Source organism: Mastacembelus armatus, chromosome 13 (genome assembly GCF_900324485.2).
Source record: "Mastacembelus armatus chromosome 13, fMasArm1.2, whole genome shotgun sequence".
In the NCBI taxonomy this organism is placed as follows: domain Eukaryota; kingdom Metazoa; phylum Chordata; class Actinopteri; order Synbranchiformes; family Mastacembelidae; genus Mastacembelus; species Mastacembelus armatus.
The window spans coordinates 1,431,176-1,445,742 of NC_046645.1; the positions used below are offsets into that span (position 1 = coordinate 1,431,176).

The 14,567-nt window shown below is 42.5% G+C and overlaps 4 protein-coding genes across 4 annotated transcripts; all 4 read left to right on the plus strand.

The window, feature by feature from the left end:
- The first annotated feature begins 370 nt into the window (after positions 1-370).
- On the plus strand, positions 371-3,829 carry ftr86 (finTRIM family, member 86). The gene is made up of 10 exons (XM_026297174.1): positions 371-966; positions 1,514-1,609; positions 1,744-1,977; positions 2,093-2,255; positions 2,364-2,450; positions 2,545-2,589; positions 2,725-2,760; positions 2,842-2,907; positions 2,992-3,194; positions 3,365-3,829. Exons 1-10 carry the CDS (start codon positions 457-459, stop codon positions 3,698-3,700), a joined length of 1,776 nt encoding a protein of 591 aa, XP_026152959.1. The 5' UTR covers positions 371-456; the 3' UTR covers positions 3,701-3,829.
- Positions 3,830-4,349: 520 nt separating this feature from the next.
- On the plus strand, positions 4,350-6,251 carry LOC113125084 (C1q-related factor-like). The gene is made up of 4 exons (XM_026298370.1): positions 4,350-4,712; positions 4,982-5,089; positions 5,208-5,348; positions 5,479-6,251. The coding sequence occupies exons 1-4, from the start codon at positions 4,706-4,708 to the stop codon at positions 5,907-5,909; spliced, it is 687 nt and encodes a 228-aa protein (XP_026154155.1). The 5' UTR covers positions 4,350-4,705; the 3' UTR covers positions 5,910-6,251.
- Positions 6,252-6,987: 736 nt separating this feature from the next.
- LOC113125357 (cerebellin-4-like) lies at positions 6,988-8,434 on the plus strand. The gene is made up of 4 exons (XM_026298743.1): positions 6,988-7,188; positions 7,298-7,402; positions 7,486-7,626; positions 7,781-8,434. Exons 1-4 carry the CDS (start codon positions 7,182-7,184, stop codon positions 8,209-8,211), a joined length of 684 nt encoding a protein of 227 aa, XP_026154528.1. The 5' UTR covers positions 6,988-7,181; the 3' UTR covers positions 8,212-8,434.
- Positions 8,435-11,231: 2,797 nt separating this feature from the next.
- Positions 11,232-13,269, plus strand: cbln18 (cerebellin 18). The gene is made up of 7 exons (XM_026298759.1): positions 11,232-11,294; positions 11,642-11,738; positions 11,993-12,172; positions 12,277-12,435; positions 12,535-12,623; positions 12,734-12,814; positions 12,969-13,269. Exons 2-7 carry the CDS (start codon positions 11,642-11,644, stop codon positions 13,095-13,097), a joined length of 735 nt encoding a protein of 244 aa, XP_026154544.1. The 5' UTR covers positions 11,232-11,294; the 3' UTR covers positions 13,098-13,269.
- Positions 13,270-14,567: the final 1,298 nt, after the last annotated feature.

Consider the following 14,567-nt stretch of genomic DNA (forward strand, 5'->3'; position numbering starts at 1 on the left):
TGACACTTTTAGAGCATAAAGACCCTAATGTCGTTATTAGGAAACTTATATGCCTTTACTGTGTTCTTTCATTTGAATCCTTACTTGTTTATATGTACTGCAGGTTCTATATAGTTTGAAAAGTGCTTTATAAATAAATATTATTAGTAGTAGTTGTAGTATTAGTAGTATTTCCTTTTCTTAGGGACATATATTTTCCATTAGTTCATGAAGCTTAACATATATTAAGACACACTGGGAAGCACCTATGACCTCAGAGAGGTAAACTCCTCACCACACCTGTTTTACTGGCCCCTCCCAGAGCCCAGGTTTCCTCCATTTTTAAGCAGCACCTGATTCATCTGTACTGGCATTTTAAACGTCACATCTTTGTGTGTGTTTCCTTTTTCTGTTGACTACTTGATTAGGGAACCTTGAGGTTATCTCTGTATATCCAGGTCTGACCTTCCTCACCATATGGCTTCAGCCTGGACCGAAGAGGAGACCTTTGTCTGCTCAGTATGCCTGGACCCCCTGAAGGACCCAGCCACTCTACCATGTGGACATTCATACTGCTTGGCTTGTATCCAGAGCCACTGGGACAAGAGAGACAGCAAAGGTCAGTACAGCTGCCCTCAGTGCAGGCAGGTCTTCAATCCTCGACCCTCGCTGGCCAAGAGCACTGTCCTTGTGGAGGCTATGGAGAAACTGAGAACAAACAGCCTGAAGCAAAGCTCTTCCACAGCCGCCTCCTCGGCCCCACCATCGACAAATGTCTACATGGAGGTCCTGCCAAATACAGGACAACACGGCAGCATGTACCCTCAGCTTCCTACAGTGGAACCAACACTACTCTGCCCTCAACACAAACGGCCCCTGGACCTGTTTTGCCATGAAGACAAGGAGTGTGTGTGTGAGGTGTGTTACCAGCATGGCCACGAGGGACATCGTGTGCTCAAACCACAGCAAGAGAGAAAGGAGAGACAGGTATGAAATGGAGACGACTAATGTTCATCAGGATAATAATCGAGCAGTTTTTGTAGTTTTTCTTTATTCTAATGTCAGTCACGGTGTATTAGATGACGTGCGGATAAAACAATGACTTTTGCAAAATGTAGCTGAACTTGAAGTACTTGTAGAACAACTATGCTGAATGTGTATTCATGCCGCACATGAAACTTGTTCTTCTTTGTGGAGATTTTCTGCCTAAAATATTTTTAGTGTCACAAATAAGAACAAACTAAGAAACAGTTGGGCAGGTCATTTGTCCTACCTTTTTTCCCTACTATCCCTGCTCACTGCTGATTCAATTAATCAGAAGCTGGAAGATACCAATTCACTTTGTCTTCCCACACTCCACCCTCATTTGACATGGTATCTTCCAGCTTCTGACTGACTGAACCCACCTGGAAATCAGCTGTGGGTTAGGGCAGGGACAAATGAGAAACATGGGCTGCCCACCCCTGATCCAGGGCTATTATTGTGTGTGTGACCTAAGCCAAGTGTGCCTGTGTGTGTGTTGTTGTGTGAGCAGAAAGAGCTTGTTCAGATGCAGGCAGAGGTACAAAGGAGAATCCAGGAGACTGAAAAGAATCTGAAGGTGCTCCCACATGTTGCTCGCCAACACAAAGTAAGTAACAATTACAAATGTTTGGTGTTAAAGCCTTTATATCAAGTCAGTTTCTAATGTTTTGCTTGTCATTGTGTTGTTGTTTTCTTTGTCATTTGCTTCCTTGGTCATCTTCCTCTCTCTCTCACACCCAGGCCTTGGTCCAGGCTCTAGAGCAAGAGAGCAGAGATTTATTTTCAGAGTTAGCTAAGGATGTGAATCTAACAGGCACCCAGGTCAGTGAGCTCCTCAGCACCCATGAGAGCTCCTTGGGGAGTGGGGTGGAGGGGCAGATCCAAAAACTGGAGCAGGAGATGGTGCAGCTTCGCTGGAAGAACGAAGAGCTGAACAAACTGGCTGACATGCAGGACCACATCTGCTTCTTGAAGGTAATGAGTGTCAAGCAGCGAGTTACTAGAAAAGGATGTTAATCCAGATTTCACTGGACAAATCAAGGATATGGTTCACCATCAAACCACTGTCATTATGTCATTTCTTCTCAAGAATTTCCTGTGCATGGAGCCGCTTGGTCAGACTGGTGCCACAGCAGAGTCAGTGCTGAGTCAGGAGGAAGCAGTGGTTGCCTCTGTCCGCTCAGCCATGAAGGAACTGCAGGAGTCAATACAGGACCTCTGCAAAGCCAGCCTGGCCAGGATCATCACATTAGGTCAGTTGTTGTTGTTGTTGTTGTTCTTCTTCTTCTTCTTCTTGTTCTTCTGCTCCTTCTTCTTCTTCTGCTCCTTCTCCTCCTCCTCAAAACGTTTCATTTTTGTAGTGAATCGTGACCCCATAACTTCAACACCCAATGGCACAGCGGCAGATGACACAGCAGGCAGAGGTCAGGCCGCTGCAGAAAATACAGGTACAGTAACTTCAAATCACACAGTGTTTGGATTAATATCTATAACTATTGAAGGAGATGTGCTTCTCATAACTCATCTATTCTTTTTCTGTAGCATGTAAAATTATGAACCCTCCACCTTTGCCCCCACGACCTCAAGGTAAGTTTCAGGTACAGTACAGTCTGTGTGTGAAATAGACACTCTGAGCTGTAAACACTTTGCATGTCCTCAAGGTAAGAATAAAGATTTACCTGTTCTCTTTATTTTCTCTCTTCCCTGGACATGAACCTCCAGTCCCCCTCCATACCATGCCTCCCTGTCAACCACAAGGTATGCACTTAGCATGGAAACTGCTAGTCTGACATGGTTGAGTTTTGACCCCTGATTTGATTTGCTCATTTTGACTTTTAGCACCTCCTGCAGCAACGGTGGGTCTTGTAAATCCACAGCCGACATCTAGAGAAGAACTGCTGAAATGTGAGTCTGTGATTTTAACATAAAACAGAATATACTGTCCACCACAGTCCAGAGTCTTCACTAAAATGTGTCGTCTCCTCTCAGTTCGCTTTGAACCCACCATGGACCCAAACACAGCGTATCGGCATGTGCAGCTCTCAAATAGAGGTCATAAGGCCACATTAAAGGCTGAGAACCGCAATCCACCAGACCATCCAGAACGCTTCCAGTTCTGGAGACAGGTTCTCTGCAGTGAGCCCCTGGGAGGGAGCCCTTACTACTGGGAGGTGGAGTGGACTGGTCAAAAGGTAAATCCTTTGATAGTTCCTCCTTTGGGGACATGGGTGTTTTCAAAATGTAAAAACAGACTTTATCATAAACTTGAAAGAGTAGATTTGTTATTTGACTCTAGAGCCCCCCCCCCCCCCCCCCTGTCATCATAATTGACCAATCTACTTTTTTCTATTGCACCATGCAGATCTCTGTTGGTGTGGCCTACAAGGAGATGGAGCGAAAAAGTTCTGACGATAAAAGCCGCTTGGGCCACAATTCCCTGTCCTGGAGCTTGTACTGGTCTGGGACCGGCTTCTCCTTCTGGCATGACGGCCAGGAAAAATTGCTAGGTTCACCTAAGGCCAAACATATCGGTGTCTATCTGGACCAGCATGCAGGGATATTGGCCTTTTACCGGATCACCAAGAACCAGGCTGACCTCATCCACCGGCACCAGAGCCAGTTCACAGGCCCACTGTACCCAGGGTTCAGGTTGGGGGCTGGAGTGGGGACCACGGTGACTGTTTGTGAGTTGGATTAAAATGTACGTGACACGTGATGGCTGTTGTTTCTCACCCACTTCTATAAAATGTGACACATTTAAAGCCTCAATAAAAAAGTAAATGTCTCAGCTTGATCCAGAGACTCTTCTAGATAAGAAAAACAAATGTTCAGGAAATGCTTGATTTTCTTAATAGTCTATGTGAATGTCTATGTGAAGCTTCTAAAATGTGTTAATAAAGGAATAATAAACACATCTCATCTATTTATCTTTCTTTAGGGATGGTTTCTAAATAAACATCTCTTAAAGTGTCACCAGTCCTCCGACTGGTGATGGTTCCAGTCTTGACCGTTTATTTATGTTAGTCTGTATATGAGCTCTGACCTTCTCTCCTTACTAAAAAAAGACTGTGTTTAATTGAAATGCACAGTAGCAAGAGAGTGTCCTGCAGATATAAAGATCACAGAGGAGCGTGCTTTAACTGCAACTTTGAGATTGTCCCTCAGAAAGAGAACGACCTCTAATAACACAGTCTGGACTTGGCTAAGGAACATAGAGCTAGAAATATGCTGCAGTTTCTGTAGACGAGTCTGTTGTTGCTTAACTGTGGACCAGTGGGTGGTTGTGTCAGACAGTGCAGGCTAAAAAATGATGTGCACAAGGCTCAACCATGCAGATCTACCAGCCCTGACACTTGGCTGCTGATGAGAAAACTGAACTCCACATACAATACACTTCAACTCAGGGGACAGATAGACGATACCAGGATGGAATCAACAACAATGCCCCGGAGGAGGTGTGTGTGTCCTCATGTGTGGCTTTTAGTAAGTGAGAGCCCGTAAGTGATGAAGAAATGCATTTCCAGTTCTAAAAGCAAACAGGATGAAGATTGAACAAAGAACAAGGAGGAGCAATGTGAAAAGAGGAGGATTGAAACAGAGGTCACAGGGGAGGGTCTCTCAGACAACTATATATTCCTGAATCTCATCTGTCGACCACTCGCACCGTCCAGTCGTCTGAAGCCACTAATTCATTCACATCACCATGAGAGGTGAGGCAAGCTAGAAGTTAGACTCCAGAGTGACTATTCAAAACTAAAATACGATGTTATCAGTGTAGCTCAGGGTAGAAAGATTCTGATGAAGGTTGTTTAAAGTTTAAAATGTCAAATAAAATTCTTCAAGGCTGTTACCATTTTTAAATTAATGAAAAGTTTAAAACTGAAAAAAATGGAAAATACTGAAGTTTATTCCTTTGAAAAAGCAAAGTGAAAAATCTTTCTGCGCTTTAGTGACAGTGTCTTTGCACCTTTTCCTGCAGGTATTGTATTGCTGTGTCTGCTGAAGGCAGCTTTTGGTGGGGACCCGGGGTTTTCCTGGAATGGACCGAGCCGAACAACAGTGCAAACAGAGCCTGATATAACCAATGGTGAGAGATTGTTTATGAAATAATTCTGTCTTTGCTGTCAATACGCTATATAGTCACTGTGTCTGCAAATGCTCTCATCAGAATCCTAATGTGTGTGTGTGTGTGTGTGTGTGTGCAGTGTGCCTTGTGGACCAGGCTTCATGTGGCTGCTGCCTAATTCAAAAACAGATGAAGAGGTTGGAGCTGTTGTTTAACCAGACTACTGAAGAACTGAACAAGGAGCTGACAGGGTCTAAGACGGTCCTCAACTATATCAGAGGTGAGTGGCACGTCCATGACTCTCATCATGTAGCAGACAGTGCAAAGCATCATCAAAGTTCCTTAAAGAACAAAACTGACTCAGACCTTAAACCCCTAAACTCACTACCTCTTCTTTTCTGTGTTTTCAGCCAGCCGCAGTGCCTTCTCCGTCGCTCTAAACAACGACAAGGCTGTGAGCTGCTATGGCCCCTTCCCTACCAACAAGCTCGTCATCTACAAATATGTCTTCATCAACCTGGGTGGCAACTATAACATCCAGACCGGTATCTTCACCGTTCCCCGCTCTGGTGTCTACAGCCTCAGTGTCACCATCTACGGCATAGCTTTTTCCGTTAGTACCTTGGCCACCTGTGCTAATCTACAGGTCAACAACCAAGTCGTGGCTACGCTGTCTGAGCAAAATGGCCAGGACCTTGAAGACAGTGCCACCGCTGTCGTGGCCGTGTCACTGAAGGCCGGGGATCAGGTGGCTGTCAACCTGCTCAGAGGATGTTTCATCTGCGACAACAGCAGCCGCTATAACACTTTCACTGGCTTCCTGCTCTACGCTACTGACTGAGTTAGAAAAGTGTAGCAGCTTCAGGCTCTGTACAAACTTGGATCTTGTGCTGACGTGGTTTAAATCTGCTCAGTGAAAAATGGTGACAGCCATGATCTCTGCCTGACCCACACCATCACAATGCTCTCCTGATTAGGGTACAGCTGACTGCAGTTCTTCCATATCATATTACCTTTAGTGACAGTAACATCAAAACAGTTATGTCTTTTTATAAAGTTCACTGTTTGAGTATGTTGGTTTGGAAAAGATTTTAGATTTTATTTACTGTGACTTTAATGTGATAAACTGTGATAGAAATATGACTGAACCTACCAAACAAAATAAAATAAACTTCTGAACAAACACTGTGAACTGTTTTATTCAATCCTCATTAAATAAATTAAAGGTAAGAAAGTAAAGTCTCCCTGTGCAGATGTTGCTGTTGACAAAGTTGGATTGAAAAGCAAGAAACAAATAAAAGAGAAATATCTAACACTGTTGGATGGTCTGGTGTTTGGGGGGTTTAAGCATCATAAACACATTATAAAGCATTTTATTGAATTAGTGTCATCACCTTCATCACACAGACTGATGACTGACTTAAATGGATGCTTTATTAAATAAACTGCAGTAACCAAACACATTGTTATTATCTAACAATAACTCATATTTACTGTGGATGTTTAAGGGCTCTCACTCTTTATAATAACTGTGAACACACACACACACACACACACACACACACACACACACGTCTGTAGTTAGCCAGGATTAAATAAAACTTAGAAATTTCTACATTTCATAGAGTCATGCTTAACTGCCTTCATTGTTGAAACAGCAAGAGATCTGATAAATATAATTTGAGCAAAAGAGTGAACTCATTCCATCAAACTGGACAGGGCAGTACTTTATGTCTATTGATGAACCTGCAGAGACACCTGTCCCCAGACCACAGGTGACACCTGACCTGTATCAGCTACATAAAACCCTGGAGGATGTGTGTGTGTGTGTGTGTGTGTGTGTGTGTGTGTGTGTGTGTGTGTGTGTGTGTGTATGAAATTAGAAAGAGTCGGCACCTGGTGATGAAGATAAAACCTCCCAAGTTACAATCACAAAGGAAACAGATGGATAAAACCCAAAAACTAAACAGGGAGGAGCAACGTGAGAAGAGGAGGAATTAACAAGGGAGGAGCTTTGAGAAAAATATAAATCCATGACACTTCCTCTCCTGATGAGTCTGATGAGTCTATCACACCTTCCATCCTTCTGAAGCTGTCGTCATTTAGCTTCAACATGAGAGGTGAGACTAAATACACTTACAGAGCTAATAGTGTTTCAGATATACAGGCACCTAATGCAAAGATCTGTCTGATGGTATTTGCCTTTGCTATTTATCCCCCACCCACCAGCTACGGTACTGCTGTGTATGCTGCAAGCAGCTTTTGCTAATTTACCTTATTCATGGGACGGGCCTGGCAAATCAGCACCAGATCCAGACCCCAACGCAGCCAATGGTGAGGATACTGTGGCTACACAATCGTTGTGGATGCATATCTCTTGTACCTGCATGTACGTTATAACGTGTGTTTGCGTTCAGCTTGTAGTACGGACCAAGGTTCTTGCGGCTGCTGCCTGACTCTGCTAGAGGTGAACAGGCTGAGGGCGTTTTTCAACACAAGCCTGACAAAGCTGGAGAAGGAATATTCACTGACCATGCAAAGTCTCAACAATACTGAAGGTGAGTGGCACATTCATGAGTCACACAAGGCAGGAAGGACTGCAGATGAAAGAATAAGACATATCTGTACACATACTTTAGACCTTTCCTGATTTTAATGAGACAACACAAATCTATGTTTTACATTTCTAACTTCTCCCTCCTGCATCTCCAGCGAGTCGCGCAGCCTTTTCTGTCACTCTGCTCAGTGACGAGCGCTTTAAATGCTACGGCCCCTTCAGTGACAACAGCAGCATCATCTACAGAAACGTCCTCCTTAACCAGGGCGGCGGCTACAACGTGGGGACTGGCATCTTCACTGTTCCCCAGTCTGGTGTCTACAGCCTGGCTGTCACTGTCTACAGTGACGCTGGTGGTCCTGGTAACACACTGGCTGCCTGTGCTGGCCTGCAGGTTAATGGCCAGGTAGTGGCTGCATCCACTGACAAAAACACAAACGACCAAGAGGACAGTGCCAATATTGTTGTAGTCCTGCAGCTGAAGGCTGGGAACCAGGTGGCTGTCAACCTCACCAAAGGCTGCTTCCTCTGTGAGGACAGCTACTATAACACCTTCAGTGGCTTTCTGCTGTATCCTACTGAATAGGTCAGGGAGCTGAACCTGCTAGAAGCTGATACACACTCAGACCATATCTTTTCAAAGCTTACACCCCTCACAATGTCTTTGTCCTTAAACAGCTTATCTTTTGCTTGCTGAAGTGATGCAGTGTAACTTTATGCTAAACACCCATGTTCCTGTAAAATGACTCCAGAATAAATAAAAGGTTTACACACAGCATTTGGCATTGTAACTGTCATTTTAAGTTAAAGTTATGAAATATTACTTTGCTGCCTGTTTTTGAAAGAGAGTAAATGTTTTTCATTGAGCTAAACTGTTTCATTTTTAGCTGATTTAAATTTACACTTTTGGTTAGCGTGTATATGTATGAAATTAAACAGCAGCCTCATGGTGTACAATATAGATTACAGTATAATACATACAATAATTATACAATTAGTTAATATGAGATTAATTAGTCATTTTAAGTTGCATGTGCTGAATGTTCTCTATATTAAAACACTGCAGAACTTTCTGTTGTCTCAACAAATTACTGAGGAAAATATCAGATTCTTTATTTGGTGAATGTTCCATTGTACTTTTCAATAAACAACAATAAGCTGAACGATGATCACTGGGCTCATCATTATAAGCAGCACCTTTTACATACAATTAGTCCAGTCATTTGTTATTATCATGGAAATACTGTTTGTAACCCCAACCAAATAAACATGTTCTGGCTGCTCAGTTCATAACCCACAGACCCATAGGCCCATAGACTCATAGACCCATAGACCCATAGACCCATAGACGCATAGATGCATAGACCCATAGACCCATAGACCCATAGACCCACAGACTCACAGACCCATAGACTCACAGACCCATAGACCCATAGACCCATAGAACCATAGGCCCATAGGCCCATAGGCCCATAGACTCATAGACCCATAGACCCATAGACCCATAGACGCATAGATGCATAGACCCATAGACCCATAGACCCATAGACTAATTAAAAAACAGCTTACATCACATCCATTCAAGCCAACAAATAAAGAAACATGGCAGTGCAGATGTTCTTGAGGTGAGAATGAAGATGCTGCTGTCACTGGGTATGAAAAGGAACTTTGTCAGGACTGTGAGAACAAGAGCAGAAATGGCAAACAACTTCGACTGGTACCATGAAAGTAATAATACTTGTGATTTCCAAACCAGTACAGGTGGTATTATTGCTTGGAGACTGAAACACTGGTTAAATACACACATGCTTCTTTTTGAGCATTGCTGCCCCTCAAGAATCCATCCATCTATCTGGAGCCTATGACCATCATGAGCCCTCATGTCTATTTCCTCATGTATAAACCATAAAACACACATAACATGAAATATTCCCATATGTGTAATAACAAACATGTCAATAAATGTTCAAGCTTAGCTTGTGTCAGACAGGTCTACCATATATTTCATACACAGTGGATAAAGTCATGAAAATAATGAAACACCACTTTAGAGAAAATAATTATTTTGCAGCTGTAATCATTTTTAAACATACGACCCAAGTTAGGAAGAAGGAAGCAATTTCCCTTAAAAGAAATTAGTTCAATACTCATTACAAAGAAATTAACCCTGGCATGTTTTCCTCCATATCAGTCGATCTCAGGAAGATGGTCACTATTATTTTCACTATTATGTAGAATATGTATAGGATTTCAAAGCTCTGGTTTGAAATCCCATCAGGGTCAAGGTCCAGTGCGTGTCATGTCACTTTTATCTCATGCTGTAATGCAGACTGGTTTGAAGAGCTCCGCACAAAGCAGACATAAAACACTTGATACACTCACCATGGCCTCCATCTAGCAGATAAGGCTATGTGAAGAATCAGGTCAGCTGGCAAACAATGCATTGTGACTGGAGCCAAGATGGTTTTAAATGTAAGTGTCAACACAGAAAACACCTGGTTATTTAATAGGGCCAGAAGAAAACACAAGGAAACATTACTGTGCAATTTTCATGAAGAAAAAAGAGAAGAATGACAGCAGGAGCTGCTGGACACACACACACATGATATTTTGCTTCACAAATATAATATAAAATAAAGTGGGTCTATGCTTTTTTATAAATAATGAAGGGTTTTGGGCTAAAACTGATCATCAGTACCTGAAGAAAACCCACACAGACATGGGGAGAACATGCAAACTCCAGACAGACAGTGTCCATCCACCAGAACCTTCTTCCTATGAAGCATCAGTGCAAACCAACCAACAAAAACTGTCACTGAAAAACAAAATATGGCAACACCTTCTATTCTGTGTCTTATTACTGCATTAATATTGCTGCAGAACACGAGAACATGGAGCGTACTTTATCCAAGGAGCTATCACATAGCCCACAACAAGCTACAATAACTAACACCTGTGTGTCCAACAATATCTGTTGTGACCCTCCGTATCACATCGCTCTTCCTTCTATCTCAGCATGAGAACCAGGCGACGCTGTTTTATTGCTGTCAAATCCAGGTCTTTGTTGATGGACTGATAACAATTTCACATTAGCTTCTTTTATCTTCTTGTCTCTGGGCCCTGATCCTTCTGGATGAAGGGCAACCAGACACCACTGTCCTAATAAGGGATATTATCTCCCAGCAAGAGTGTTATTGTTTTCACAATAAAGGAAAACTGTGTACTGCATTACCAGGAGGAGGAAACTGGATCATGAGTGTTTGACAGATGTGTGTATGTGCATGTGTGTGTGTGTGTACGCGCCACATTGTGCACCTGGTACTACTCATGCAGTGTGGCCCAAAACCTTTTTACGCACTGAAACAATGAGGGCTTGATGCTGGTCCTCTCCCTGTAAATCACTGAATTTTAAGTTAAGTTGGGTAAGCGGTTAGGGTTAAAGGTCAAGTCTCCAGATGATCAGTGTGTAAGTCAACCTCACACGAGGAAACAAACATGTGCATGTGTGAGGTGGAGCTTCTGGCATTCACCTCCTCAATGGGAGGATCACCTGCAGCGCATCAATAAGAAGCTAAAACCATCACCTGCTTAAAACCTGTCCTCAGTTTCACCCACTCACCAGAACGTCAAAGAGTCTTTCAGAACAAGAGGAGGGAGGAACAAAAAACAGTAAGTTTTAAGTTTCTATCCTTAGATGGAACTCACCAAATAATTCATTTACAATGACTTTTGCTGATTAATAATAAAGGGATGTAGATTTGAGACACAAAAACGGGTCTGGCTTAACAGTTAATACGACACATCTGGAATTTAAGGTCCATTTACTAAATGTGATGCATTTTAACTAGATTATATTACAGAGCACAGTTAGTGCATTAACCATTAAATCAGCTGTGATGTCTGCACTTATTTTTGGATTATTTTACATTTATATCAGGTGCCGATTATTTTTATCAGTTTATTATGTGTTTTCTGACCATTAGGGTAAAAACTCATCCTGAACATGATTTTTTCAGATGGTTGTATTACCAGTTTTGTTCCTGTTGGGGTCGCTGTTTCTCTGTAGTCATGTGGAGGCCCAGTCCACCACTGAATTACTGAAACAAGCTGCATGTAAGCCACACCTTTAAACTATCACATCCACAGTACATGCATATCTAGTCCAGGTTCATGGTTCATGTTTTCCTGGGTCTATCTTTTGTAGCTGCTCTGCAACTCAAAAATATGCTACTTCTCTTTCGATTATCCAGCTGAAGCTCATACACAGCAACCTCCTGACAGCTACAGCATGTTTAACCCATCCTTCGTGTAATATTCTGCTATTTTCCCTTTTCCTTTCTTTCTTTTATTCCTCCATCCCATCCCAGTCCAGTGGAAGGGAAGTCTGACCTGTGCTAAATGGGACTGCAACTGTGCTTTCAATCGCCAGAGCAGCTGCTGCTGTGCCGCCAATGAGCTGTACCAGCTAGAAGACGACACATTCACAAGGATTAAATATCTGTGGCAGCATATCAGCTCACTCAGTAGAAGAGTACAGGCGCTCAAAGGTAAACACACAGTCATACCGATAGATGGGAAGACAAAGCAATGTGTGGTAAATCACTCAACAGTGTCCTGTATAATAAGCTCTCTTTCTCGGTCTTACTCTCAGGGAGCATCAGGGTTGCTTTTAAAGCCACCATAGACCCAAATCTTGGCACCACAATTCTTGGAACCACTGAACGTTGCTTTGGTCCTTTCAACACTAATGTGCCCATTCCCTACGCCATCGTCACTCTTGATGATGACAGGGGCTACAACCCCTCACTGGGTAAAACACAATAAAATCAAATGATTTATGAACTCTTTACCAAGGCCCAGGTAACACACACACACACCACTGCATTTCTATTAACTGTTCCCTCTGCAGGTGTCTTCATTGCCCCCCGTGCTGGCGTTTACGTGTTTTCCTTCACAGTCTACTCATCTGTGGAAGAGAATGGACGCCTCTACCATAAAGTAAACGAACCAAATCATGCCGAATAAATATCTGGGTTCATACATTCAACTGTTTTACCTGCAGAGCAAGTCATTTGTATCTTTGTGTGTGTGTTTTGTTGTATCTGTAGGTCCAGCTGGTTTGGAATGGGAGGCCGATAGTCAGCGTGTGGGAAAACAATCGAGAGGATAGTGAAGACAGTGCCACTCAGGTAATTAACGAAAACAAGGCTGGGGTAACATAAGTGCACACATGTTGCTACTAACAAATCCACGCACATTTCACTTATAGATCAGATTGAAAATATGGGGAAAAGCTGTGGGATTGGATATGACTTTGTAACATGATACTCTGCATGTTCTCAGGTCGTGATACTGGAGTTGCAAAGAGGCGATCAGGTCTATGTGGAGCTACTATCTGGGAGGAGGATCTGTAAATACCTGGAGTATAATATCTTCACTGGTTACATAATCTACCCCTACATTAATGAGTAATATATGAGCTGCATGTCTGAGCCACTTAAACTTTCCTATTCTGTGAATCCTTACACTCCTGCTACACTGAGATCAACAGTCTGTCTCTCTTTGGCACATGTTGACCCCCCCAGCTGTAGGTTTGTGGCCTGTCATGGGACCAGGCCCATAGTTTAAGAACCCCTGCAGTAGACATAAGATAAGCTGTACGTATATTTTGAATAATATTGAGACAGATGTGTGTTTGGAAACATTTACATGGTTGTGAATAAACTACCACAACTAAATAAATTCATCTGTGTACGTGTTTGTTTGGACGTAATTTATTTCACAGGTGATGTTTGTTTTTAATGTTGACTTGTATGTCACACACACACACACACACACACACACACACACATGCACATGGCCCATGAATGGAAATGGGTAGCAGACAGAGAGGTGGATATAATTTGGGAATGGTAGCAATACATCATAACGCTGCTACTGCTCTCATTCGGCCTATGACAGTATTGTATAATACTGTAAACAAATACCTTTCATGGAAGCTCATTACAGATGAACATAAACTACTGTCAGATTAAAAAAAAAAAAATCCCTGCGTAGAATAAACACATGATGTAGGCGTCCATGATGTCACGTTAAAAAGAGCTTGTCCTCGACTTATTAATATTTTACTGAGTTCAATGAGAAGGACGATAGAGATGATAACGCTCATATCTTCCTGTTTACGTTTTAGAAATGTTACCTTAGCACTGGAAAAGACTGAATAACTGAGGACAGTTACTCCACACTACTGTGAAATAATGTCATTTATTATTATCCAATGATTATCACTCTTACATAGCTTTCCACTTCCAATGGAAAACCAATAACACAACATAATATAAAGCCAATAAAATATATTTAAAAATATTGTTTTCCTGATGATCATTAGAGACACATCCTGAAAAGGTTGTTTTTAAGAGTCAGTAGTTGGTATCAATTAATTTGTGTGTATATGAATGCAGTTCTGTACACATTGTGAAATACAAGTGATGGAGACTTGTTTTATTGAGTTAATGCATTTAATGGTCAATATAAAGAAAAAAGTGAGTAGCTCATCCATCATCCATCATCTAGACCCCCTTAGTCCTAACCAGGGTCCCAGGGACCTGCTGGAGCCTATCCCAGCTCTCTTTGGGTGAAAGGCAGGGGTCCACCCTGGACAGGTCCCCAGTCCATCACAGGGCCACATAGAGACAAACAACCTCACACACTCACACTCACTCCTATGGGCAATTTAGAGTCACCAATCAACCTGACATACATGTTTTTGGACTGTGGGAGGAAACCAGAGGACCTGGAGAAAACCCACACAAGCACAGGGAGAACATGCAGACTCCACACAGAAAGGCTCCTGATGGGTTTCAGACCAGGAACCTTCTTGCTGTGAGGCAACACTGCTAACCACTGGATTGGAAATGAATAAAATCTCACTCATGTTAGAGT

Coding starts and splice junctions, on each gene's coding strand:
- cbln18 (XM_026298759.1), top strand. CDS start 11,642: ATGGTTGTATTACCAGTTTTGTTCCTGTTGGGGTCGCTGTTTCTCTGT. Junction 12,624..12,733: donor ATGGACGCCTCTACCATAAA/GTAAACGAACCA, acceptor TTGTATCTGTAG/GTCCAGCTGGTTTGGAATGG. Junction 12,815..12,968: donor GTGAAGACAGTGCCACTCAG/GTAATTAACGAA, acceptor GCATGTTCTCAG/GTCGTGATACTGGAGTTGCA.
- LOC113125084 (XM_026298370.1), top strand. Junction 5,090..5,207: donor AGAGCCTGATATAACCAATG/GTGAGAGATTGT, acceptor GTGTGTGTGCAG/TGTGCCTTGTGGACCAGGCT. Junction 5,349..5,478: donor GGTCCTCAACTATATCAGAG/GTGAGTGGCACG, acceptor CTGTGTTTTCAG/CCAGCCGCAGTGCCTTCTCC.
- ftr86 (XM_026297174.1), top strand. CDS start 457: ATGGCTTCAGCCTGGACCGAAGAGGAGACCTTTGTCTGCTCAGTATGC. Junction 1,610..1,743: donor ATGTTGCTCGCCAACACAAA/GTAAGTAACAAT, acceptor TCTCACACCCAG/GCCTTGGTCCAGGCTCTAGA. Junction 1,978..2,092: donor ACCACATCTGCTTCTTGAAG/GTAATGAGTGTC, acceptor TTTCTTCTCAAG/AATTTCCTGTGCATGGAGCC.
- LOC113125357 (XM_026298743.1), top strand. Junction 7,403..7,485: donor AGACCCCAACGCAGCCAATG/GTGAGGATACTG, acceptor GTTTGCGTTCAG/CTTGTAGTACGGACCAAGGT. Junction 7,627..7,780: donor AAGTCTCAACAATACTGAAG/GTGAGTGGCACA, acceptor CTGCATCTCCAG/CGAGTCGCGCAGCCTTTTCT.